This window comes from Hemitrygon akajei, chromosome 14 (genome assembly GCF_048418815.1).
Source record: "Hemitrygon akajei chromosome 14, sHemAka1.3, whole genome shotgun sequence".
NCBI classification, from domain to species: domain Eukaryota; kingdom Metazoa; phylum Chordata; class Chondrichthyes; order Myliobatiformes; family Dasyatidae; genus Hemitrygon; species Hemitrygon akajei.
The window spans coordinates 20,565,907-20,593,118 of record NC_133137.1 but is presented as its reverse complement, the minus strand read 5'-3'; the positions used below and the strand labels follow the sequence as shown (position 1 = coordinate 20,593,118).

The window sequence follows — 27,212 nt, the reverse complement described above, 5'->3', positions numbered from 1 at the left end:
AGAAATTGAATAATTTAATATACCAGAATTCAAGTTTATAAAAATAGAAATGGGGTTTACAGCAAGACAATCTTCAGTTTATACCTTAAATATCTAAGCTTGGATACATTTTAAAGACAAATACCATATGTGAGAAGTGCAGTTTTCATTTGTACCTGTTGAAATTAACCTATTATTTTTTCATATTAATAATTAAAAATGAATGTACTCAATTTTTACAGTGCAATTCCATGAAAATGTCTGATCATTAGAATTTGGGTTTCCGCCTGGATTTTCAGTTGATGTCTGTTGGCAGAACTCATAAATTTTCCAACTTATACATGCTCTTGACATTTGAAATCTTGTTTTTTGGAAGAAGTCCTGCCTGATGTTCATCATGTGAATTTCGTTTGAGATGCAATGATAAGCATACACTATGGAGAATGTAAAGAAAAACAAAATCTGCAAAACCCGGAAACCTTAAATAGGCACAAAATGCTGAAAACACGGCAGCAACTGCAGGAAGAGAAACGGTGTACATGTTTGAGGTCAAAGTCCCTGACAGGCTTCAGCCACAAATGGTAACTGACCCCAGTATTTCCGACACGCTCTGTAATTTGTGGACAACACTGCTTCAGATATGGAATGACTCCAAAGGATACTTGTATCTCCAAAGCATACATTTAACTGGGCTTTAAAATGTGCAGTTTAGCAAATGCTTCAATATAAACACAATTAATTCTCAAATCATAATTGTGTTTTGTATAGTGAACTGCCAATAATCCAGCACCTTTGACTCTTTTTGGTGCTGAACCAGTAGATGTTCCAACTGACTCCTTTCAATATGCCAATACATGACTAATCAGTCTAAAGAGAACACTTTCCAAGTAAATCAGGTGAGTTTAAACAACATAGAAATAGGGTCCAGTGAGCAAATGCCAAACCATTAAGATTTCCAAACGATGGATTATAGGTTTATCAGAATTTTAAATGGCCTCAATTTATCTAAAGGATCTTTGATAAAATGTTCGATATTTGTCATATTTTTGAGGCACTTGTTTGCTTTTACTAATCAACACTGAGATTTAACTGAATGCAAATGTGCAGTGCAATACAGTCATGAATGACATTTTTTTCTTGTGCTGGTCATATCTTTAATCCCAATTATAAATTTGGCAAAAATCAGAAAACCTGAAATGCACCTGAAATAATCTTGTTGGTAAATTGTAGGTGCAATAGGTAATGTTAAACACAAGAAAGTCTGCAGATGCTGGAAATCCAAAGCAACACACACAAAATGCTGGAGGAACACAGCAAGTCAGGCAATGTCTAGGGAAATAAAATAATAGTCAATGTTTCAGGCCGAGATCCTCCTTCAGGACTGGAAAGGAAGGGGAAAGATGCTAGAATAAAAAGGTGAGGGTGGGGGGAGGGGTTGGGAAGGATGTCTAGAATGCGATAGGTGAAGCCAGGTGTATAGGGAAGATAAAGGGCTGGAGAGGAAGGAATCTGTTGCCTCAAAGGTCTAGTGTCCCAGCTTCAATCCTAACTTCTGGTGTTGTGTGTAAGGTGTTTGCACGTGGTCCTTGTGGTTGCATGGGTTTTCCTGGGACACTGTGGTTTCCTCGCACATCTCTAAGGCATGCAGGTTGGTATGTTAACTGGTTACTGTAAAAGGTGTGAATCGTAGAGAAATGGTGGGAGGTCAATGAGCGTGTGAGAGGAACGATTGGGATTGATGAAATTACAATAAAAACTGGAGTGGACTTGGTTGGTCTCCTTTACGGTGAGAGGTAAAGTACATCTGCATAGTAGCAATTAGTGCACAATCACCCAATCAGGGTTCAATTCCCTCTGCTGTGCAGGAGTCTGTATGTTCTCCCTGTGTCCACCTGGGTTTCCTCTGTGTGTTCAGGTTTTCTCCCACAAATTCCAGATTTACGGGTACGCTTCTGTATGCGGAACCAAGAGACCGGTGACACTTTTACAGGCTGCTTCCAGCACCATCTTCAGGCTATGTTGGTCGATGCATTTTGCTCTGTTTTGATGTACTGTACCTGTGACAAATAAAGCTAATCATCCCTATCTGTATGTTTTCAGTTGTGCTGTTTGAACAGTGAGGTTAAATTTTGTTCTTGAAAGCATTTGCTAGTTATTATTTTACAGACATTTACTGTTAATTTCATTGACATGAACATTGAATGGACATGAGGAGGAGTATAGGAAACTGATACAGGACTTTGTGATATGGTGCAACTCAAACTACCTGCGTCTCAATATCACCAAGACCAAGGAGATGGTGGTGGACTTTAGGAGATCTAGGCCTCATATGGAGCCAGTGATCATTAATGGAGAATGTGTGGAGCAGGTTAAGACCTACAAGTATCTGGGAGTACAGTTAGACGAGAAGCTAGACTGGACTGCCAACACAGATGCCTTGTGCAGGAAGGCACAGAGTCGACTGTACTTCCTAAGAAGGTTGGCGTCATTCAATGTCTGTAGTGAGATGCTGAAGATGTTCTATAGGTCAGTTGTGGAGAGCGCCCTCTTCTTTGTGGTGGCGTGTTGGGGAGGAAGCATTAAGAAGAGGGACGCCTCACGTCTTAATAAGCTGGTAAGGAAGGCGGGCTTTGTCGTGGGCAAAGTACTGGAGAGTTTAACATCGGTAGCTGAGCGAAGGGCGCTGAGTAGGCTACGGTCAATTATGGAAAACTCTGAACATCCTCTACATAGCACCATCCAGAGACAGAGAAGCAGTTTCAGCGACAGGTTACTATCGATGCAATGCTCCTCAGACAGGATGAAGAGGTCAATACTCCCCACTGCCATTAGGCTTTACAATTCTACCGCCAGGACTTAAGAACTTTTTAAAAGCTATTATTAATGCTTTTTGAGATAGTGATTTAGATGCATATCATATTTTTTACTGAGTTAAGTATTGTATGTAATTAGTTTTGCTACAACAAGTGTATGGGACATTGGAAAAAAGTTGAATTTCCCCATGGGGATGAATAAAGTATCTATCTATCTATTTCCCCTCAAAACATTTTCTGGATCCTGAAGACTGTTTGAAATTTGTGTATTTGCCTGTGTCCAATTTAAAAATATTTTGTTGGTTTGAGGTTAATGTTTCTTTTCATATTGTATCAGTGTTTATCTTCCTCTATACAGTCACACCTGATCCTACTAATCCTGGCTGACTCATCATCCTGCAAAGATTTCTCGGCACATGGCCATCACTGTGTCAAGTAACATAACACTTCTCCACACGTCTTCACAAACACCAACTGGATAGTGAGGACACACAAGGGATCTTTTGTTTCTGTCCCACCCTTCCCCCACCAAATTTGCATTTAGCAATTTAAACATGGCTTTCGATACTTAATTAGGTTCTAATTTAGTACTGAAAGCTGTTAAGAATCTATTTGTCAGAATGATGTGCTAAAATATTTTTTAAAAACTCGTATACTAGCAAAGCCGAAAAAGAAATTAGAAGAAATCATGGAATCTATTGTTCTAAAGAAATGTGTTAGTCACATGAATAGCTGATGGAATCTGGTAAGGGTGTCAGAGTAAATAAGGCAAGTAAAATGGAAACACATGAACAAAAATCTTGCTTTGCGGATAAAATTGTTGAGACTTGATTATCAATTACGTCCACCAGCCACAATACAAACCAACCCACCAACACAATGTCGATCCTCAGCACAGCAGTAGTGCTTAACCATTAGGTGTTCCAATTTTAGATTATTCCATGTTGCAAAATTAATGCTACACCAAAATTCTGCTAGCGTTATTTCAGAAGCTTTTCACAAATTGCAAATGCACTATTTAAAGACCAATTATACAGAATGTCATTCTTCAAAGGCTAGATATACACCAGGAACATTCCAAAGCTTGAATTGTATGGTCTTTAAATTGTAGAAGAGATGAAATGTTGATTGGAGGTCTTATTATTTTCAAACAGAAAATGTGATCTGGCTTCCTTTAATATAGCAGCAGGGTTTCTTAGCTTTATCTGAAGAAACAAAATAAGACTCTTATTGCAATATTATCACGTGTACTAAAAGAATAATTATCCATGGTTAATCTAAATAGGGAGTGGCTATTAAACTGTATTCATTTAGTTTTAAAATCTTGTATTAGTTGTTGAAAAAGCTGAGTTGCTACAGCTTTTGTTCAAATGCTTTAAGAGTATCAAGTATTTGGGAAGTACAACTAGCCTTCATAGACGAGTTAGTGCAAGTAGATACTCAGACTAATGTGAAACCCTCCCAATAAGTTCTGATGCATGTCCTTGATATTGCCCATCCCCTCTGCCTCCCCAGATGCTGCCTGGCCCACCAAGTTTCTCCGGCAGTTTGTTTCATATTACAGTATCTTGTCTCTTTACAAAAGTTGTCTGAGATCACCTCACCAGCCAGGATTCTGTTCTGGTGGGGCAAGAGGTTTCCCCTGGGGAGCATAGCCAGAGGTAAGCCCTCAGCACCATGGGAGGCTCAATTCTATAGGATGACAACAAAGCTTGTTAATTAGTGAGTAAATTAGTAAAAAGATATACAGGAATTACCTGTAGACAGAAAGAATAACATAAGCATAGGTAAACTTGAACAACACACACAAAATGCTGGTGGAACACAGCAGGCCAGGCAGCATCTATAGGAAGAAGCAATGTCGATGTTTCGGGCCGAGACCCCTCAAAATTAGTTAGTCTTGACGAAGGGTCTCGGCCCAAAACGTCGACAGTGCTTCTCCTTATAGATGCTACCTGGCCTGCTGTGTTCCACCAGCATTTTGTGTGTGTTGTTGTTTGAATTTCCAGCACCTGCAGATTTCCTCGGGTAAACTTGAACCCTTGGGTGCTAGAGAGAGGAATAAATATACTGCAAAAAGAGAATCTAGGCAAGAGACTAAGCACCTTGCACTGGTCTTCATACCAGTAGAGAGTAAGAATGCAACAAAAAAGTGTAAGGACCTAATTGTGGGATTCAGTGACAATGTGAATAAAAATCACAAATTTATAGCACAGGAAGCAGCCATTTAACTGACCCAAAGTTATCAATGCAAATTCAACATAATGCAGAAACTAAAAACCAACTAAACATCATGAAGTACTACAGAATGTGCTTGGAAAGAGACGATATCCTGAATAATCTTTTGATTTTGAAACTGCCCCGGTGCATTAAAGTACAGTAAAAACGTACTGAGTACAAAAGTCTGATGATATTAACACTCTGACCGGAATCATGAGCTATGAGGAATAGGTGAAAAGGTGTCTGCACGTCAGATAGAAGATCTTGGTCAAGATCTGCATGATCTTATTGAAGGGTGAAGCAAGTCGTCTCCTGTTCCATCTCCAATGTTCCTGAATTGAAAAGGAATACAGTATATTGCATGATAAACCAAGAGGTGGTATGCAATGGTACGAGGAAAAGTTATTTACTACATAATTAGATGATGTAGTATTCTCAGAATGTTTCTCTGGATTTTTTTCCAGTGGATTTTAAGGTGGCCAATATGGGGCCTGCAGACCACCTACACCATATGTGCCTGGAGATGTACAGTAGAGGATCTGTGCTTTACAGGTATTAAATGCAAGATCCATTCTCTTTTATATTTCAAGGAGTAAGTCACGTCTGACTTGGAACTTGGCCTATGAACATTCACAAACACGGGGAATATCTGCATAGAGTACAAATAAACACTTCTCAGACTTCCAGCTGGGCACAGGTATCGATTGTAATTGATGACAAACTCCGCCATTTTCATGAAGATGAAGCCTGAGAAAAGTTCATTCGTCATATATGCCGGAAAAGCACTAGATCCTTTTTCTCTGCATATTGTAATTTGATTAAACTGGGGTGACCCTTGGTCTGGACATGTAAAACAAACAGCAAAAGGTCAAAATGTTAAAGTTCTAATTTAGCACTAAGTGTCATGCTGATCTGGTAATAGAATCCATGTAACTGACTCAATTATGAAGATGTTTATGGAATAATTATTTAAACATTAAAGATTCTGAAACGTTACTTGCAGAAGCGAAGAACTAGAAGAATGCATGATAAACATAGCTGTACCACATATCATCTGTAAAAGTCAACCAGAAGTACAGGTCAAGTATGCAAGGAAAGGTCAAGTAAACTAAGATACCTGTGGTATTGGATAGCGAGTAGGATTAATAGCATCTTCTCGGCCAAAATCAATCATTTTACCACACTTTGGGATGTCGTCTACCCACACACCGTCATATAGTTGACCTTTCTCGAAGAAAAAAAACTTTCCTGATCCATGTTTTTTTCCATTTTTCCAGAAACCTTCATAGCGATTTTCATTAGCTGAATAAACACAGGACTTAAGTGGTACATATAAATAAAATACATTTGTAGCATTGCTTGTCATAGGGTTATACTGTATAACCACTACATATATTGTACCCCACTGTTATTCTTTGGAGTATCACGTTCTATTAAGTCAATATAAGCAAATTACAGATTTAATTTTGAAGCCTGATTATCCACAATAGGTACATGGAAGTGATTGGCCAAAAGGAAAAGTAACTCTTACACATCCAATGATACAAATATTTATGCTAAGCATTACAACAGGAGTTCTGTTTAATCAGGGTGCATCATCATAGCATAAGTGTACTGTCATCACATTTAGAGGCTACTAATGGCCTGCAAATTCAGAACTAGAATTTTAATTAGCAATTAGCAAATAAGGAAAATTGGCAGATGTCCTCTAGTATTAATTGGGTAATTTGAATTTTGGGGAATAGATCTTTAATGTTTATCATTAGTCTCCTGTAACACAGCAAATCTACTCAATAAATATATGGCCTATCAGAAATAAGATATGCAGGTGTTTGCAGCAACAAAGAATCTGCAGGAGAGACTAGGCAGGTCGATCTGTGTGAATAAAGGAATTGTCAATGTTTCAGGTTGAAAAAACGCTACATCAGGATAGAACGGAGATGTGAGGAATTTAAAGAGGAGACCCAAGGTCATTGGTTGACCCCAACAGATGTATCTAATTCTTTATCCTTATTGCCTCAATCAAGAACCATTGATGGTAATGTCACAATCACCTGGTAATGTTTCTGAAATTTGCTTGATGGACAACTGTTGACCGAGACTTGGGTGAGAGCTCCCTTGATCTACTTTCAATAGTGATTTGGTGTCTTCTCCACCCCAATGCTGCAAAAGGACTATCTTGTCCCTTTTAAAAGATAATTCAGGCAACTCTGCAGTAAGAAATTAGGGTGATGTCAGTGTGCTTTCTCAAAACATTGGTGTAGAACGGGGGTTCCCAACCTGGGGTGCCCGCACCCCCAGGGGGTGCGATAAAGAGTGCCTTGAGTGACGAGTCATCACTCAGCCAGCTGCCAGTGTGCCTTGAGAAGTGGTAGTAACGTTTGTCCCAAGCACACTCCAGTCTCCCGCTGCCCGAGTCGAGAGAGACGTAAACTCACTCCAGTCTCCCGCTGCCTGAGTCAGCGTTGAGGATTCTCATCAGTGTTACCTGGGAGTTACACCTCAGAGTTGAGGAGTCTCAATGTTAGCTAGAAGGTTACATCTTAGAGTTAAAAATCATCTCATAATGCCAAAATCTTTATACATCCCGAATCAACCATCAAGTAACGACTTCGCGTTAAAACCAAACCCACAGATAGTAGGTAAATTATTCAATTATAAAATTTCAAAAAGCCGCATTTTGATAAAAAGCAGCTGAAGTCGTTCATTTGTATTTGTCTCAATGCATTAAAGAAGTTTTTGAATTTTGACGGGTTTTTTTTCCCTCTTAAAAGGTTTGTTTCTTGAATCGTTGATAATTTTGAATTGTGTTAGTTGAGGAGGTATCATGATTAGCACCGAGGACTTTGAATCATGTGATGGGAGTTCATATCTCCAGTAATAATCAGAAATAGGTGTGTAAATTCAGTAGAGAGTAGCCTAATAAGTCGCATCACGTCCCCGTAGTATTTCCACCTGACGATTTATCTTGGCGTAACCGCAGATAATATCGTAATATAATATTCGGAAGCGTATTTCTCGCGATACTTTGTTATAGGCATGTCCGGTTGAGTAAGGCGGTCATCCCTGACTTAGTCAGGTAGTTTTTCTCATATTAGCTCATATTTTTCTCTACCCTTAACCCTTCATCATGTCAAAAAGAAGGAAATGGAATGATGACTATGTGTATTTTGGTTTCACTTGCACAACAGGAAATGATGGCTTGCAAAAACCCCAGTGCATTCTTTGTAGCTTTGTGTTTTCCAACTCAAATCTGAAGCCATCCAAGCTTCAAGAGCACTTCAAGAACAAGCATGGCAGAGCTGATGTTGAAGGACATGATGTTGGGTCATTGAAAATCAAAAGAGCTAGTTTTGATTCACAAGGAACTCTTCCAAAATTAGGTTTGGTTTCTGTTGAAAAACCACTACTTCTTGCTTCATACCAAGTGGCATATAAAGTGGCCAAATCCAAGAAGCCCCAGACAATTGCAGAAGATCTCATCAATCCATGTGCATTGGAAATGGCAACAATTATCCTGGGAAAAGAAGCAAGAAAAAAATTTGAACAGGTGCCCCATCAAATAATGTCATTCACAACCGTATCAGTGATTTGAGCGAAGATATTTTGGACCAAGTAATCTCAAATGTCAGAGCTAGTCCTCTTAAAATCTCTATTCAGTTGGATGAGTCAACTGATGTCTCCAGTTGTAGTCAACTCATCACATTAGTGAGGTATGTCAATGATGGTGCTGTGAAGGAAGATTTCCTGTTTTGTAAAGATCTGAAACAAACACAACTGCAAAGGATATGATGCAGCTGGTGAAAGACTTAATTGCCAAACATAATTTAGATATTAAAATCATTGGTTCTGTGTGCACTGATGGGGCACCTGCAATGCTTGGAAATAAATCTGGCTTTTCTGCATTGATGGAAAAGGAGATTCCAGACTTGCAAGTTACCCATTGTTTTCTTCACCAGCATGCTTTCGCATCAAAAACATTGCCTCCAAATCTGAAGAAAGTCCTTGATATTTGTGTGAAGATCATCAACTGGATCAGGGGGCATGCTTTAAACCATTGCATCTTCAAATCATTTTGTGAGGATCTGGGAAGTGAGCATTCAGTTTTGCTTTTCCACACAGAAGTCCGTTGGTTGTCACAAGGACAAGCTTTAACCAGCTTCTTTGAATTGCGGGAAGAAATCAAAGTTTTTCTGGAGGAGCGTGAATGTGATCTGGTTGGGGCAACGGAATCACAGGAATTCACCCAAATGCTGGCTTACTTAGCTGACATTTTCACTCGTATGAATGACCTGAGTGTTCCTCTTCAAGGAAAAGGGATAAACATATTGAAGGCTTGTGAAAAGTTGAATGCCTTCAAAGAAAAGTTACGTCTTTGGTGTCAAAGGATGGAAAGAGGCAGTCTCTCAAATTTTCCTTCACTAGAAGAGATGGTTAATGATGCTGGATCCATAACTCCTACTGTGCGTGAAGAAATTGTGGCTCATTTGGAAATGCTGTCAGAATCGTTTGATGGATATTTTGCTGCTGGATACCTGAAGATTTCAGAACAATGGATCATGAATCCATATTCCTACAATTTGGAGAAAATGTCAGATGATGAAGAGCTGAAGGAAGATCTTATTGATTTGCAGACAAATCAAGCTCTTGAAATGCAATTTGAAAGCAAGATTTTGGAGGAGTTTTGGTGTGCAGCTCTGGATATGTTCCCAAGACTTGGTGGAAAAGCACTCCGTGACCTCATTCCATTTGCAACAACATACTTGTGTGAATCTGGATTCAGTTCTCTTTTGTCAATCAAGACAAAATCTAGGAATCGCCTGAATCCACAGGCAGACCTGCGGATCACAGTCAGCAAGAAAGTTCCACGTTTTGACAAAATCATGAATGAGAAGCAGGAGCAAAGAAGCCATTGAATTTTATGTTCACAATTGGGATTGATTTTACTGTTTACAATTTTTTTCTGAATAAATTAGAATCTAATTGCTCAATTTATATTTGCATTTTATGCACTGAGTTAAAAGCTTATTTTTTAAAGTTCGGGTTGTTCACCCGCAGTATTGTATGTGGTTCAATTTGTGGTTCAAAAATTAGAAGTTATACTTCTTCATCTTCAAATGTGATATTACTTTTGTAGGGGGTGCGAACATTAATCAAACATTTCCTAGGGGGCGGCTGCTGACGATGGCGTGCCTGCTGGAGGCCCCGATGCGGATGAGTGTGCTCTCGGAAGTTACAGCCAGCAGTCGTCATTATGTTGACCGTCTCTTTGATCCTGACCCACAGAAAGTGTTGCAAGGAGTTATTGATATGAAGAATGCTGTAATTGGAAATAACAAGCAAAAAGCTAATCTGATTGTCCTGGGAGCAATACCAAGATTGCTTTACCTACTACAACAAGAAGCTTCAACTGTTGAACTTAAAACTGAATGTGCTGTAGTATTAGGAAGTCTCGCAATGGGGACAGAAAATAATGTCAAGTCTCTTTTAGACTGTCACATAATTCCAGCATTACTATAAGGTCTCCTTCTTCCAGATCTTAAATTTACAGAAGCTTGTCTTCAATGTCTTCGCACAATATTGACAAGCCCTGTGACGCCTGTAGAGGTTCTTTATACAGATGCTACAGTGGTTCCTCATCTTATGTCCTTGCTCAGTAAATCACGATATATACAAGAATATATCTGTCAGATTTTTTCCCACTGTTGCAAGACTCCAGAGCATCAGGCTGTGTTGTTCAACCATGGTGCAGTGCAGAACATTGCGCATCTACTGACCTCAACGTCATACAAAGTTCAGATGCAGGCATTAAAATGCTTTTCAGTCCTGGCTTATGAAAATCCTCAAGCTTCTTTGACTCTTGTGAATGTGTTGGTAGATGGTGAATTGTTACCCCAAGTATTTGTGAAGATGATGCAGAGGGATAAACCTATTGAAATGCAGCTGACATCTGCGAAATGTTTGACGTACATGTGCAGGGCTGGAGCAATTCGAACAGATGATAACAGTATAGTTTTAAAGACTCTCCCATGCCTTGTTAGGATGTGCAGTAAAGAGCGACTGCTGGAAGAGCGTGTGGAAGGTGCTGAAACTTTGGCATACTTGATAGAACCTGATGTGGAGCTGCAAAGGATTGCCAGCATCACGGATCATCTTATTGCCATGCTTGCGGATTACTTCAAGTATCCTAGTTCAGTCTGTGCAATCACAGATATCAAAAGGCTTGACCATGACCTCAAACATGCTCATGAACTTCGCCAAGCTGCATTCAAGTTGTACGCCTCTCTTGGAGCGAATGATGAAGACAACCGGAAGAAGGTGAGTCTAGGAGAGGGGCGTCCCCCAGTCCTGGCAACCAACAGGCAGGGAGTGACGTCAACCTGACAACAAGGTGAAGAGAATTAACAGTGACTTTACCAAAGAGCATAATCAGATCTGAAGAATGAATGCGCTTGAGACTCGTTTGTCTAGGAAAATGAGTTGTGACATATTCATGTTGGAATGACAAGTGCTGGTGTTTCCTGTGTTGACCTGCACCGGATTTAAGTTACATTCTTTGCATGAGTTCGTAACAATAGTAACAAAATTAGCACTGTGAAGTATAGTGTATAGTACTGACTCACATAATGCAGTAGCACTGTAATGCCAGTTATATAAATGCTTGCCTACCTACCTGCTGCAAACTGAAGTACTCAGCTTCTGTTTCTGTATCACTTTTAATTTGTGGCCTGCTGATGTGTTCATTTGTGTTGCTGTGTGCAAGTTTAATTGTAAATAAAGCTTTGTGCAATAACCAAAAAAAAAACATTTCCTAGGGGTGTGGGGCATAGAAAAGGTTGGGAACCACTGGTGTAGAACTATGTACCCATAATTTTCAGACTTGAAGGCACAAGTGTAATCATGAATTCCTTACTGCCAAGACTACCTTGACCTTGAGTTCCAACTGTAAAAACTGCTTGCAATATTTACACTCATTCTTTTAGAAAATTCTGAGTTTTAATAGGACATATCTTTCAATAGAAATATTCCTGACAGAAATAGAGACAGTTAATGATCAGCATTTGCAGTCAATAATGTTTGGGCAAAGAATAGATAACCCAGCTGGGATCCTTCAAAGAAAAGTTACGTCTTTGGCGTCGAAGGATGGAAAGAGGCAGTCAAGCTGCATAATTAAATAAAGTTGGTTTATCTATTTTTTTCCAAAGACACAACAAATTTCCCTTATAGAAAAATAAGTGGTATTTGGAATGAAAAGCACTGTCTATATTAAATGAACTGAGAATGTGCTTAACAATAAAAGACAGATTTTAGCATCAGGTTGGATGTGTTTATTGGAGAAGAAAACTGACCAGCAATCTTCCAAGAAAGAAGCTTTATGAAAACACTCATTCATAGTGTGAAAGGAAAACCTTATCAGTGATAGGATTACTAAATATGTTAATATCAAAGTTACTTGTGTCAATTACCTAGATAAACTAATACAAGACAAATGGATTTTCTACATTTATTTATGTTAATGGTACATGCAGGTATAATGTACAATAAACATTCTCATAAATTGCCAAGGTCTATTTTAAAGTGCTGTTGGCTGATGCTACAACCAATTCAAATATATTGTGTATGTACACGACGCTGGAAGAACTCAGCAGGTCAGGCAGCATCCGTGAGAAAAGAGTAGCCAACGTTTCGGGCCGAGACCCTTCATCAGGAATGGGGGGGGAGGGCCGAAGCCCAGTAATAGAGATAGGGAACGGGGAAGGGCTAGAGGCGCCAGGTGGAGAACCAATCAGAGGAAGGATAAAGGGGGGAGGGGATAAGCATGAAAGAACTGTAGAGGTAAAGGAGCAGAGAGTTCTTCCAGCGTCGTGTACGTATTCTTTGATCCACAGCATCTGCAGTTGTATTTTTGTGTTCAAGTATATTGTGTACTGTGTTGGTGCGTGGCCTAGTGGGCAAGGCATCACATTAGTAACCTGAAGGTCACCGGTTCGAGCCTCAGCTGAGGCAGCGTGTTTGTGTCCTTGAGCAAGGCACTTAACAACACATTGCTCTGCGACGTCACCGGTGCCAAGCTGCTTGGGTCCTAGTGCCCTTCCCTTGGACAACATCGGTGGCGTGGAGAGGGGAAGGCCTGCAGCTTGGGCAACTGCCGGACTCCAATACAACCCTGCCCAGGCCTGCGCCCTGGAAACTCCAGGCACAGATCCATGGTCTCTCGAGACCGACGGATGCCACCACCATACTGTGTACTTGGGGCTGATCCAAAGAACGCTACTGAGGTCATTCTTACCCTTGGCTATTAGCCTCTACAACGAGTCAAACCTATAGCTGGGGATGTGATGACCCCCTCCTGTTAGACTGTTTGAGGTAACTTTTTTTTTTAAAAAAAAATTCGTTCTTACTTTTCTTCTAATATTTGTATATCTGTGCACTTACGATGCTACTGTGACACTGTAATTTCCTTTGGGATCAATACACTACCTATCTAACTGTCTGATCCAAGGCCTTAGGTTAAATCCAAATGATGGGTCTCAACCCAAAACAGTGACTGCCCCCACTTCCCTCCACATATGCTGCCTGACCTGCTGAGCTCCTCCAGTACTTTGCTCGTTGCATTATAGTTGCATTAGTTTATTATTATATACACCAGGGTGCAATGAAAGCCCTTGTCTGCAGGAAGCCCACAAAGCAAATGGTATCAAGGTTTATAATAAATACAACAACGAGCACAAAACAGCAGAATGGTGCAAAGGCTGTAGTACAATCCAAAGTAGTGAAAAACAAAATAATGAACTGACAATAGCAGAATAGCTGACAGAGATAGGGTTAAGAGTATGAGAACCTGGCAGCATCAGCAAGGATCAGTGATAGGGCCCTTGCTGTTTGTATTATCTATGTGCATGATTTGAATGTAGACATAGAAGGCAAAAGACACAAGTTCACAAATGACACAAAAATTTGCAGCGTTGTAGATAGTGTGATAGGTATTAGGTTGCAGATATTAGTGAAATGGGAGTTTAATCCAAACATTATGTGAGGTGATACATCTTGGGACCACTCATGAGATTAGGACATACAACTTGAATGGCAGGGTCTTGGAGCACAAGTCCATGTGTTATCACCTTAAAGATCCTTGAAAGTGGCAACACAGATAGATAAAATGGTTAGAAAGGCATGTGGGATACTGGCCTTCATTAGACTGCACCCTGAATACAGAAGTAGGGAAGTTATACTACAACTTTATAAAACCTTGATCAGATCTCAGCTGGAGTAGTTTGGTTCACCAAAGTATAGGAAAGATGTAATAGTGCTGGAGGGGTTGCCAGGTTTGGTTTTATTTACCCAGGATGAAACAGTTCAGTTATTAGGAGATTGGAGAGGCCAAGTCTGTTCTCCCTGGAGTTGTTGCTCCCTTCTGTGCTTTATAACCTTGCCTTTTCATTAGAAAATGTATGCTTTTTTACAAGGCCAAGTCACTTCCACGACTCTGAACCCAGGACGAATGGAAAGCGTGCAAGGAGCTGGCCGGATTTGAAACCAAGACCATTCACCTCGAAGTCCGACGCTGATGCCACTCCGCCGCGGGCCAGTACCTCCCTGGAGTGGAGGAGGTTAAAAGGGGATACGATTGAGATATTATAATTTAGGATGGGGCAAGAATGGAGTTATTTTCCCCATATCCAAAGTCAATAGAACTAAACAACATAGGATTAGGGTAAGGCAGTAGAGGGGATTTTCTTCACACAGTTGCAAGTACCCGAAGTGCATTGCCCAAGAGCATGGTTGTAGCTGGGTCACTGACAGCATTTGAAAGATGTCTAGATAAGCACTTGAATTGCTGAGGCATAGAAAGCTATGGATCAAGTGCCAGGTGACAGAATTAATACAGAAGGGTACCCACTGGTTGGCATGGATGAATTGGGCCAAATAGCCTGTTTTTGTGCTGTACGATTCTAATTTGAGAAAATCTAAATCAAAAAAAGAGGTGGAATATCTTATGTTGTAAAGTGGAACCAAGGAGTATAGAAATATTAATGTCGCAATGATTTTATTTTTGGAGGTAAGTTTTAGTAATAAACACTTGTTGATTTTGAGGACTACTGAATAAGTGGCTAAAAGATAAAGGTGGTAAAAGACATTAACTATGAAATAAACAGATGAGCTCTAGAAATAAATTTGATTCATTTAATTCTTTTTTTCTTAATGCAAATTTATTTTTTAAAACTGCATTCAAGCTACCATTGTCCAGTTTAGAAAATTAGTGATCATCTTAAATAATCCTAGTAAGTATCTTGTAAAACACTACTCACCAAGACGGAGCATTCCCTGACCATGGGGCAAGTCATTAGACCATTCACCTTCATAAGTAGAGCAATCTGCATAGTACATTCTACCCCAGCCGTCCCTCTTGTCGTAATACCAATGGCCCTCGTAAATATCATCATCTGAATAAAAGTTGGTTCCCAGGCCCTGCCGATATACAAAAATAATTCAGAACAAAGTCAAAATGATAATTAGCCCTTCATGTCTGACATCCAGGAAAATCATGGCTAATCTTTTTCATCAATGTCTCCATCCTGCAATAGCCTTTGACTCTTTAAATATACAAAACAATTGGTCTCACTTGAATATCTTCAGTGACTGCTCAGTTCTTGGACAGGTAATTCCAAAACTGCACTAAAAAATTATCATCTCAGTCATCAATTGGCAAGAGCTCATCTTGAGATTGTGACTCTTGGTTCCAGACTTCAATCCTGGGGAAACATTGTCCCTGCATATCTCGTATTTTCACTAAACTATTGGGAGGCCATTAGGCCCATCAAGGCTATGCCAGTTCATGGAATAATCCCATTCTATAACACATGACATTCTTTCATAAATCCATGTCAATTCTGCTAGATCTTTTATTTTCCTTCGTTCTTACTAGATTCTAGCATTTACAATACCACTGATGTCAGACTAAATTATCCATTATTGTCCATTTTCTCTCTCTTTTACTTAAAAAGTGGGGTTATATTTGCCTACTTCTAACCTCTGATCAGTTCTAAAATCTATAAAATTTGTGAAGATAACCATTGCATCCACTACCTTCACAGTTATTTTAGTTAAAACTACGGATGATGGTGCCATAAGACATAGCACCAGAATTGGGCCACTCAGCCCATCGAGTCTGTTCTGCCATTCCATCATGGCTGATTTATCATCCCCCACTTAACTCCAGTCTCCTGTCTTCTCCCCATAACCACTGACACCATGACTGACCAAGAACTTATCAAACTCTGTTTTAAGTATACTCAATGACTTGGCCTCCACAGCCGTCAATGAATGAATTCCACAGATTCACCACCCTGGCTGAAAAAATTTCTTCTCATATCTGAATGGCTGTCCCTCTATTCTGAGGCTGTGCTCTCTAGTCCAAGACTCAACCGCTATAGAAAACAGCCCAGAGCCGTTAAACGGACTTCATACTTTAACCTTTTCGTTCCTGAAATCATTCAGGTGAACCTCCTCTGGACCCTCTCCAATGCCACTGCATTTTTTTCTTAGATAAGGGCCCAAAACTGCGCACAAGACTTCAAGTGTGGTCTGACCAATGTCTCATAAAGCCTCAAGCATCAACTCTTGCTCATGTAACCTCTCTAAATGAATGCATTTGCCTTCCTTACCACTGCAAATTTGCAAGTTGACCTTTAGGGAATCCTACACACAATTATAGGATTTATTGGTTTCCAGTCCTACTAATACCGGTTTTACAAAGCTAATTTCTTTCTCCTTATTTTCTCTACTCTTATTTAGAGGTTTTCTGTATATTCTCCTGCAGGGATAGGAGCAAAATGCTTAGTTTGATTTCTCTGTCATTTCCTTATTTCCCAATATAATTTTTCCCGACTATCTCACTGTGAAATGGTCCTATTTTATCATTTGCTGATATTTTTACTTATGCAATAAGACCATAAGGTATAGGAGCAGAAGTAGGCCATTCAGCTCTTCGAGTCTGCTCCGCCATTCAATCATCACCTTTTACTGGCTGTTTTTAAATTTCTGGCTTAGACTAATTGACATTCAACTTTCCTTTTCTGTATCAGAGACGATGCTATTTTGAACAAATAACTATTGCTTAAATCATGAAAACATTCTCTGCTCACGTGTCTTTTGTCATTCTTCCATTCGCCTGAATATACTTTTTTAAATTCTCCACTGACTGGATCAGGTAAGCTGTAGGTTCCAAAGCCACTTCTTTTTCCATTCTGCCAGTCACCATCATAAATGGCACCATTAGATTTCCACTTCTGTGTTCCCTTTCCTGTTTGCATTAAAATATAAATAATGGGAAATAATTTAAAATTTGGGAATTAATGTTGCCTTCTTTTATAGCTTTCAATCTGATTCTTTTAAAATATTCAGCATTTGAGCACATCAAAGCAGCCTCATTCACCACAATCTTCCACTGAGGCATTATCTGTCATATGGTGGGCTTTGGGAATGGACCCAAATGCAAGACACAGACACCGAAGTACTAGGGAGAGGACTAGGTGTATCAAAAAAGCAAGGGAAGTGGGGAAGAAACAACGCTGGACAAGACACAGGCCCTGGACGAGACTAGGAGACAGGACTAGGACTAGAGTAGGAAAGTGGGACCTGGATGAGGAACTAGGAACCTGGACAAGGACTCCGAGCTAGAGACTGGACAGGGACCTGGAACCTGGGTCTTGACTCGGGCTTGGACTCCGGATCCAGGCAAGGACTGGACGTGGGACTCCAGGGCTGGACGAGGACATGAAGCTCAGATTTGGTCTTGATCGAGGGAGAGCAAACCAGAAGCAGGGAGAGGCGTAGCTGGACACGGACACTAGCCCTGGATGAGACCAGGGCCTACACTACAACTTGGACTTGGGACACAGACTGGAACCTCCTCAGAGCCTTGGACACAGACTGGAACCTCCTCAGAGCCTTGAAATGGAGCACAGGAACACAGAGCCAGGACACCTCCTTGGGAACAGGACATAGGGCCAGGACTCATACACGGACACTAAACACGGGGACACAAAGAGACAGCTCCAAGCTCAACAATAGATATTTCCTCCTGTTGGCGTGGCAAGGCTCCAGGCTCACTCCGGTGGCTGAACTTGACGGCAATACAGGCGAGGATACAGGCGTGGGTAGCCAGCAGGGCTTCAGAGGGAAGGAAGGGAACAATCCAGCCTCAGGGTAACAGCAAAGACAGCCTGACTTTCCCAACAGAGGCAGGGACAGATCCCACCATCAGATGACAGGATACCAACAAGACAAACCAGCAACCACACTCAAACCCAGGGCCACTTATATTCCATCCCTAATATGAGAATCAGGTGCCTGTGATTAAGCCTAACTGAAACAACGGACAGCCAGAAGACCCGGAGTTCGGAGTACGCGGACTGGACCGTGAACCGGAACGCGGACTTCACGGACCAGACCATGAAACTATCAGGTGACCCACTGACTCTTAACTGTAAATCTAAATGATAGTATTAAATGTGTAATCATTTGAAAATGCAAAAGTGGTTTAAAGTGATTGAAAAATAGAAACAGCAAAACAAATAGCAGTAGAAGGATCAGTCCGAGTCAGCATGGATTTATGAAGGGAAAATCATGCTTGACTAATCTTCTGGAGTTTTTTGAGGATGTAACTATGAAAATGGACAAGGGAGAGCCAGTGGATGTAGTGTACCTGGACTTCCAGAAAGCTTTTGATAAAGTCCCACATAGGAGATTAGTGGGCAAAATTAGGGCACATGGCATTGGGGGCAGAGTACTGACATGGATTGAAAATTGGCTGGCTGACAGGAAACAAAGAGTAGTGATTAACGGGTCCCTTTCGGAATGGCAGGCTGTGACCAGTGGGGTACTGCAAGGTTCGGTGCTGGGACCGCAGCTGTTTACAATATACATTAATGATTTAGATGAAGGGATTAAAAGTAACATTAGCAAATTTGCTGATGACACAAAGCTGGGTGGCAGTGTGAAATGTCAAGAGGATGTTATGAGAATGCAGGGTGACTTGGACTGGTTGGGTGAGTGGGCAAATGTATGGCAGATGCAGTTTAATGTGGATAAATGTGAGGTTATCCACTTTGGTGGCAAGAACAGGAAGGCAGATTACTATCTAAATGGAGTCAAGTTAGGAAAAGGGGAAGTACAACAAGATCTAGGTGTTCTTGTACATCAGCCAATGAAAGCAAGCATGCAGGTACAGCAGGCAGTGAAGAAAGCTAATGGCATGCTGGCTTTTATAACAAGAGGAATTGAGTATAGGAGTAAAGAGGTTCTTCTGCAGCTGTACAGGGTCCTAGTGAGACCACACCTGGAGTACTGTGTGCAGTTTTGGTCTCCAAATTTGAGGAAGGACATTCTTGCTATTGAGGGAGTGCAGCATAGGTTCACAAGGTTAATTCCCGGAATGGCGGGACTGTCATATGTTGAAAGATTGGAGCGACTGGGCTTGTATACACTGGAATTTAGAAGGATGAGAGGGGATCTGATTGAAACATATAAGATTATTAAGGGATTGGACACACTGGAGGCAGGAAGCATGTTCCCGCTGATGGGTGAGTCCAGAACTAGAGGCCACAGTTTAAGAATAAGGGGTAGGCCATTTAGAACAGAGATGCAGAAAAACTTTTTCACCCAGAGAGTGGTGGATATGTGGAATGCTCTGCCCCAGAAGGCAGTGGAGGCCAAGTCTCTGGATGCATTCAAGAGAGAGTTAGATAGAGCTCTTATAGATAGCGGGGTCAAGGGATATGGGGAGAGGGCAGGAACGGGGTACTGATTGTATATGATCAGCCATGATCACAGTGAATGGCGGTGCTGGCTAGAAGGGCCGAATAGCCTACTCCTGCACCAACTGTTTATTGTCTATTGTAATAGTCCCATTGAAAGTGGCTGAAGTTGCAGAGAAAATTGTGCTGAATGCAGAGTCTTGTGGGGTGGCAGGTGAGGACAAGAGGAAGTCTATCCCTGTAAAAGCATCAGGAAGATGGGATGAAAACAGATGTCTGGGAAATGGAGGAGATGCAGGTGAAAACAGCATCAATTGTGGAGGAAGGCAATTCTTTGAAAAAGTAGGATATCTCTGATGTCTTGGAAAAGAAAGCCTCATTCTGAGAACAAATGCGACGGAGATGAGGAAGTGAGAAAAGAGAACGGCATTTTTATATGATACAGGGTAGGAAGAGCTATAATCAAGATAGCCATGAAAGTTGTTAGATTTGTAAAAGATGTCAGTAGACAGTTTGTCGCTAGAGATGGATACAGAGAGATTGAGAAGGGGGTGGGGTTAGGTGTTTGAAATGGACCAAGTAAATTTAAGGGCAGAGTGAAAGTTGTAGGCAAAGTTGATGAGCTCAGCTTAGATGCATGGAATAGCAACAAAGCAGTGGTCAATGTCATGCAGAAAAGTTGGGGAGTGTTACCAGGAATGGCTTGAAATATAGACTATTCCACGTAGCCAATGAGAAAGCAGGCTTAGCTGAGAACCATATGGATGCTAATGGCTACACCTTGAATTTGGAGAAAGTGGGTGGAGCCGAAGGAGAAATCGTTGAGTGTGAGGACCTGTTTGATCAGAAACAAGAGTGTGGTGGTGGAAGGGGACTGTGCAGGTCTGTTGTTGAGAAAGAAGCAGAGAGTTTTAAGGCCTTCTGGATGGGGTTTTAAAGGGACTGGACATCCATTGTGAAAATGAGGCAATCAGGGCCATGGAACTGAAAGCTGTTGATGATATTGAGAGCATGATATAGGGGTCAGTTATATAAGTGGGAAGAGGCTAGTTCAAGGGGGACAGAATGGAGTCAAGGTATGAGTTCAGTGGGACACAGCAGGCAGAAACAAAGGACGTTCCAGGATAGTCAAGTTTGTGGATCTTGGGTAGGAGATAGAAACAACTAGTTTGGGGTCATGGAACTAGGAGGATGGTAGCAGTGGAAAGGAAATCTCCAGAGTCGATAAGGGTTGGTGTTGATGCAGGAGTCAATGACCTGATGTTCCCAAGTGGGGTCCTTTTCAAGGGGTAGGTAAGAGGCGGAGTCTGAGAGTTGCCACCTGGCTTCAGCAACGTACAGGACAGCCCATCACACTACAGCAGCACCACATTTGTCTGCAGGTTTATTGGTGAGGTTGAGATTGGTGCGGAGCGAGTAGCGGGTAGTGCATTCAGAGGGGCTAAGTTTCAGAGAGGAGAGAGAAGTGCTGAAATTGATGTCTCATTGGCAATTAAAGATGGAATGATCCAGAACAGACAGAAAACCAGATCAGGGTGTGCAAGAAGGGGGGGAGGAGGAGGGTTGGAGACTGAAGAAGAGTTCATTGGTGTGGGATGGGGAACCCTTCTCAAAGAAGAGGGCTGGAGACAGAGGTGACACAGGAAGAACTCGGTGGGTGGCGGGAGTGGAAGTCACTCAGGTGTGGACACCGGGGGTCAAAGGTAAGGCCCTTGCCAGGGACAGTACTGATTGAATGGGCAGATAAGTTTAATGCAGAGATATATGAAGCAATGGATTTTGGTAGGTGGATTAAAAATAAGCAATGTAGAAAAAAGGATTCTGTTCTGAAAGGGGTTCAGGAGCAAAGGGATCAATGGGGTAATGAGAGATGGCAAGCAGGGAAATGTGCACAAGCCATCAAAAGCTGGGAAGGCAATGACAAAGGCACTCCCAATTCTGGAGTTCATCAATGAGATACAGCGAGATGAAGGCAGGCTAAACCTTTATAAAGCAATGGTCCACTGTCAGCTGGAATATTGTGTTAAATTTTTTTGGCTGTTTTATAGGAAGAATGTGAAACATTAGAGAGGACCCTGAAGAGATTTATGAGAACAGATCCCAGGATACAAGGATAGATTAAGAGAGGCTAGGTCTGAGAAGCCCAAGGGAAGATTAGATAAAATGATGAGAGGTCTGGACAAAGTAAGTAGTGGCAGGCTGATACACTTGACAGAGGGGTCAAGGACTAAGAGTTACAGGTATGAAATTAAAAAAAGGAGGAAGATTAAGAGTGACATAAGTAAAAATACAATTTTTGACACAGTATGGGAGCGTGTCATTGGAATCAGGAATGTGCTGTCTGCACTTGTACTGGAGGTAAGGTCTATTATGGCATTCAGGACAGAATTGAGTAGTTGTACGATGAAAAAGGTGTCCTCCCTCTGTCCAAAGATGTACTGGGCAGGTGATAATTGGTCATTGTAAAAATTTCCCATGATTATGTTAGGGTTAAGCTAGGATTGTCAGGGGTTGCTGGGTGGCATGGCTTGCAGAGCTGGAAAGGCTTATTCTGCATTGCATCTCCAAATAAATAAAATGATATAATATCATTGCAGGGTGTTAGAGAGAGTGCTGGGGTGGGTCTGGAGATTTGGTCTGGCGGAGATTTAGAATACACTTGATGGACAAACAGGTCTTTTACTAGGCTGTGACCATTCTATGATTTTAATATTGTTTAAGTACTAATGTTCAGAATATTTTGGGTGATGGGGGTCCTTTATGATGCATGCAGCCTTTTTGAGGCACTGCATTTTGAAGATGTCCTCAATACTGGGAAGGCTAGTACCCACGATGGAGCTGGCTGAGTTTACAACTTTCTGTAGCTTTTTCCGATCCTGTGCAGTGGCCCCCAATACCAGTCCCCCTCCCATACTAGTAATGGTGGCATTTTTATAGTACTATTACTGGCACCAGTTTTTAATTCTAAATTCATTGAATTAATTGAACAGAAACGTCTTTGCTGCTGGAGCAGACCCCAGATTCACCCCTCTAGACCAGTCAATGTCAGTCCTGTACCCTTAGTGCTATGTTAGCACATGAGGGTTTGAATCAGTATCATGACTCTTCAATGAAATAGATTTTTGCACAAAATGTGGTTAAATTTCTAACTACAGAGTCATTTAAATGCTTTGACATTCCTATGAGGAAAAACTAATGGAAAGGGCATTTGTATTAGTTGGTCAAACCACATGAAATCAAAGCTGATCAGTGGCTCAGCTGGAACAACACACAAAACACTGGAGGAACTCAGAAACCGATTCAAAATCAGATTCAGAACCAAAATTGGAATCAGGTATAACATCACAGTGCATACCTATCGATGCAATGCTCCTCAGACAGGATGAAGAGGTCAATACTCCCCAATGCCATTAGGCTTTACAATTCTACCGCCAGGACTTAAGAACTTTTTAAAAGCTATTATTAATGCTTTTTGAGATAGTGATTTAGATGCATATCATATTTTCTTACTGAGTTAAGTATTGTATGTAATTAGTTTTGCTACAACAAGTGTATGGGACATTGGAAAAAAGTTGAATTTCCCCATGGGGATGAATAAAGTATCTATCTATCTATCTATCTATCTATCTATACTTAACGTACTATAAATTACCATAAGAATTACATTATGACAAATGGAATTTAAGTGCAAGATGGTCCACTTTGGTAAGACCAATCAGAGTACGTTTTACACAGTGAACAGTAGAGCACTGAGGAGTGTGGTAGAACAAAGGGATCTGGGAATATTGGTCCATAATTAATTGAACGTGGTGTCACAGGTAGATAGGGTTGTAAAGAAAGCTTTTAGCATATTGGCCTTCATAAATCATAGTGCAGTAGGGCGGTGGGACAGGTGGCAGAGGAGTGATGGGACGGGGTTAGCACAGGTGCAGACACACCCAGCCACGAGATGCCAGGCAAGGTCATTTTATTCCAAACAATTGATTTATTGATCATTACATAATCTCTCTCTTTTGCTTCCCACTCCCGCTTCCTCTTTTCCCAGCCATGATTCCCCTCTCCCTGACCCCTTCCCACACTCAGTCCACAATAGACATTCATATCAGAATCAAGTTTATCATCACTCACATATGTCAGGAATTTTTTTTGTGGCAGCAGTACAGTGCAATACATAAAATTACTCCAGTACTGTGCAAAACCCATAGTCACCCTAGCTATACATATGAGCCTTACACTTTTGCACAGTACTGTAGAATACAGGGGTGGATATTAGGAACTTTGGAGGAATAGAGAGAGACTTGGGAGAATGTTTCAACCTGCATCATAACGTTTCCATGGCTGTAAGTGCCACAACAAAATGCTGCTGTTTGCAGGGATCTGGGTGTGGTCACAGCTGAGAGAACAAGAAGTTAACAGCCAGACATGCAATTAATTAGGAAGGGAGATGTAATATGATACTTATTGCATGTGGATAGAGCAGAAAGTTGGGAAGCTTTGCTACAACTGTGTGTTACCACAGCTGGACTGTATGAAACTTGGTCTCTTATTTTAAGAAAGGATATAGTTGCATTGCAGCTAGTTCAGAGTAAGTCGACTGGTTGATTACCAGCATTGAAAGGTTTTGTTTGTTTTTTAGTGCTTTCCCAGTGTATATTACGAATAAACTCCTCCGGGGCCCTAATGAAGATGGCAGAGTTTGCCATTGAAATGTTATTTAAAATCACTTTCTGTACCCGTGATGCACCATCAATAACTCTCGGAGACGGGGGGGGGGGGGGGGTGAACGATAGGCTTTTATTAGCAGCAAAACAGAGCAGGGCATCTCGGAGACTGAGGGAGGAGCAGTGCCTCCAATCACCTTTATTCAGCGGTCTGTGGGAGGAGCCACAGGAGCAGTCAGCAGAGGACTGTGTCCAGACAGGTATACATAGTTTACCACATTCACCCCCCCTTTGTTTTAAAAGAGAGTCCCCACGGGGTGAAGTTTCTTACAAGTATATTTACAGGTTAAGCCTATCAGGCGGCCGAGGCGGTTGCTGCGATCTACGTAGCACCAGTGGTGATTGCACCAGTGCCGGTGGTTATGCTGCCCCTCGCCCTTTCTTTCTCCCCAGGCCTCTCGTCCCATGATCCTTTCCCTTCTCCAGTTCTGTATCCCTTTTGCCAATCAACTTTCCAGCTCTTAGCTTCATCCCTCCCCCTCCTGTCTTCTCCTATCATTTCGGATCTCCCCCTTCCCCTCCCACTTTCAAATCTCCTACTACCTCCTCTTTCAGTTAGTCCTGACGAAGGGTCTCAGCCCGAAACGTCGACAGTGCTTCTTTCTACAGATGCTGCCTGCCCTGCTGTGTTCCACCAGCATTTTGTGTGTGTTGCTTGAATTTCCAGCATCTGCAGATTTCCTCGTGTTTGCATGGACACCAGTTTGGTTTTGATGATAAAATGATCGTCATTAGCTAAGCTTACCCCACTGCTCTGCTCTCTCCACGTTCATGACAATGTAGGGAAACAAAGTTCAAACATCATCTTTGAATTTGCCAATCACACCACTGTTGGTATAATCGCAGATAACGACAAGGAGGAGGAAAATCCTACAAAAAATTGTGGGACATGGCCCAGACCATCACGGATAAAGCCCTCCCCATCATTGAGCACATCTACACAACGTGTGGTCGCAGGAAAGCAGCATCCATCATCGGGGACCCTCTCCACCCAGGACATGCTCTCTTCTCGCTGCTGCCGCCATCAGGAAGAAGGTACAGGAGCCTTAGGACATGCACCACCGGGTTCAGGAACAGTTATTACCCCTCAACCATCAGGCTCTTGAACCAGAGGGGATAACTTCACGCAATCCATCACTGGACATCACTATTCACTCACTTTCAAGGACTCTTCATCTGATGTTCTTGATGTCTATTGCTTATTTTTTTATTATTATTATTATTATTATTATTATTATTATTATTATTATTATTATATTTCGTATCTGTTGTCATTTGTAAATTGGTTGTTTATCCGACCTGCTGGGTGCGTTCTTTCATTGATTCCATTGTGTTTCTTGGATTTACTGTGTATGCCCACAAGAAAACGAATCAAACGAAGGGTTGTACATGGAGACTTGATAATACATTTACTTTGAACTTTGAACACTACTAATATAATCCTATCAGGGATCAACCCTAATTCAATGAGGAATACCGAAGATAATGCAGTACAGCACATTCTTAAAAATGAGGTGCCAATCTTGCGAAATCGAAACACGGAACTACCTCAGTGCCAAACAGTGTGTCTAGACAGAACTAACCTAATTTTACAGCCTTCGGGTTGAGTCAAAGTTCTATAGTTCCAACACTTCTATTTGTGAATGGTAGGGAACAATTAAGCATCTAATAAGGCAATCCAAAAACACCTTTGTCCATTAAAGTTGCAGGACCCAGCACACAATCGTTGAAGGTGAATCTTAAATCATTAGCAATGACCCATCCACCTTAAGTTTCTAACAGCCCCACCACCATCGCATGAGACAACTTTAAGCAAATATGCTTCAGTCCACTTAATATCATGAGCAACTGAGTGTACAGGAAACTGTAAAGCTATAGGCTCATCACATCTGAAAACAAAAATTAAAAGTATCTGCTTTCCTTTCCAGACCAGTATCTGATCCCAGAGCCACACCGGTGTCGTAAACTGCCCTCTGAAACAGCCTGGCAGCTCACTGGTGTTTTTATGGATACAATATCCTTTTCTAATGATACAGGGCTGTCTGGAAATCTGGATCAATATGTACAGAGCGCCGGAGGAACTCAGAGGGTCAGACAGCATTTCGGCCGAGGCCCTTCATCAGGTTTTCCTCTTAACCCGGCTGAATTCCTCCTGCATTTTGTGTGTGTTAATGGCCTTTCCCAAGTCCCAAGAAATGATAACAAAAAGGTGGAAGATAACATCGCACGGACTCTCTGCAAATTATTTTCATTCTACTTTTTAACACCATGCTTGTAAGCAAATGCATAGGATGATTATAATTCATACCATGCTTCTTATTGTCCCGCCACTCTCCCGTGTATTCATCCCCGTTCACCGTGTAAACAGTGCTTTTCAATCCGTTTTTCTGCGCGTTCCGATCCCATTCTTTCCAGGGGCTTTCTTTTGGCTTTCGAGGTCTCAGAAACGGCATTTTGAGTTGATGGGGCTTTCGGTAAGAATTACGGTCTGCACACTCCCGAGGGGGTATGTACGGAACGATTAGTATGTTGCCAAGCAACAAGCTTGGCTAAATAACTTACAATAATGCTTCCTCGGAAATGGGATTTGAAAGACCTAGCGAACAGTACCGACAATTCATTTCAGCAACAACATAAACTCAAGGATCAAAATAGCAGGATATTTGACAACAATCCCAGTTGTTGTCACTGACGCTCCCGTGGGACTATAATGTGCGCTT

General features: G+C 41.4%; 1 protein-coding gene and 1 pseudogene across 1 annotated transcript; one reads left to right on the top strand and one right to left on the bottom strand.

The window, feature by feature from the left end:
* morn3 (MORN repeat containing 3) lies at positions 1–27,212 on the bottom strand. The gene is made up of 5 exons (XM_073065593.1): positions 26,801–27,212; positions 17,159–17,316; positions 15,323–15,482; positions 6,130–6,314; positions 1–3,997 (listed from the first exon to the last, which is right to left on the bottom strand). Exons 1-5 carry the CDS (start codon positions 26,943–26,945, stop codon positions 3,893–3,895), a joined length of 753 nt encoding a protein of 250 aa, XP_072921694.1. The 5' UTR covers positions 26,946–27,212; the 3' UTR covers positions 1–3,892.
* LOC140738371 (armadillo repeat-containing protein 8 pseudogene) lies at positions 10,190–11,817 on the top strand (annotated as a pseudogene).

Excerpts from the sequence above, each read along its gene's own strand:
- morn3 (XM_073065593.1), bottom strand. The coding sequence starts at position 26,945 with ATGCCGTTTCTGAGACCTCGAAAGCCAAAAGAAAGCCCCTGGAAAGAA. Across the intron at positions 15,483-17,158 it reads GGAAGAATGACAAAAGACAC|GGCCTGGGAACCAACTTTTA; the intron begins GTGAGCAGAGAA and ends GTATATCGGCAG. Across the intron at positions 6,315-15,322 it reads TCAGGGAATGCTCCGTCTTG|CTAATGAAAATCGCTATGAA; the intron begins GTGAGTAGTGTT and ends GTGTTTATTCAG.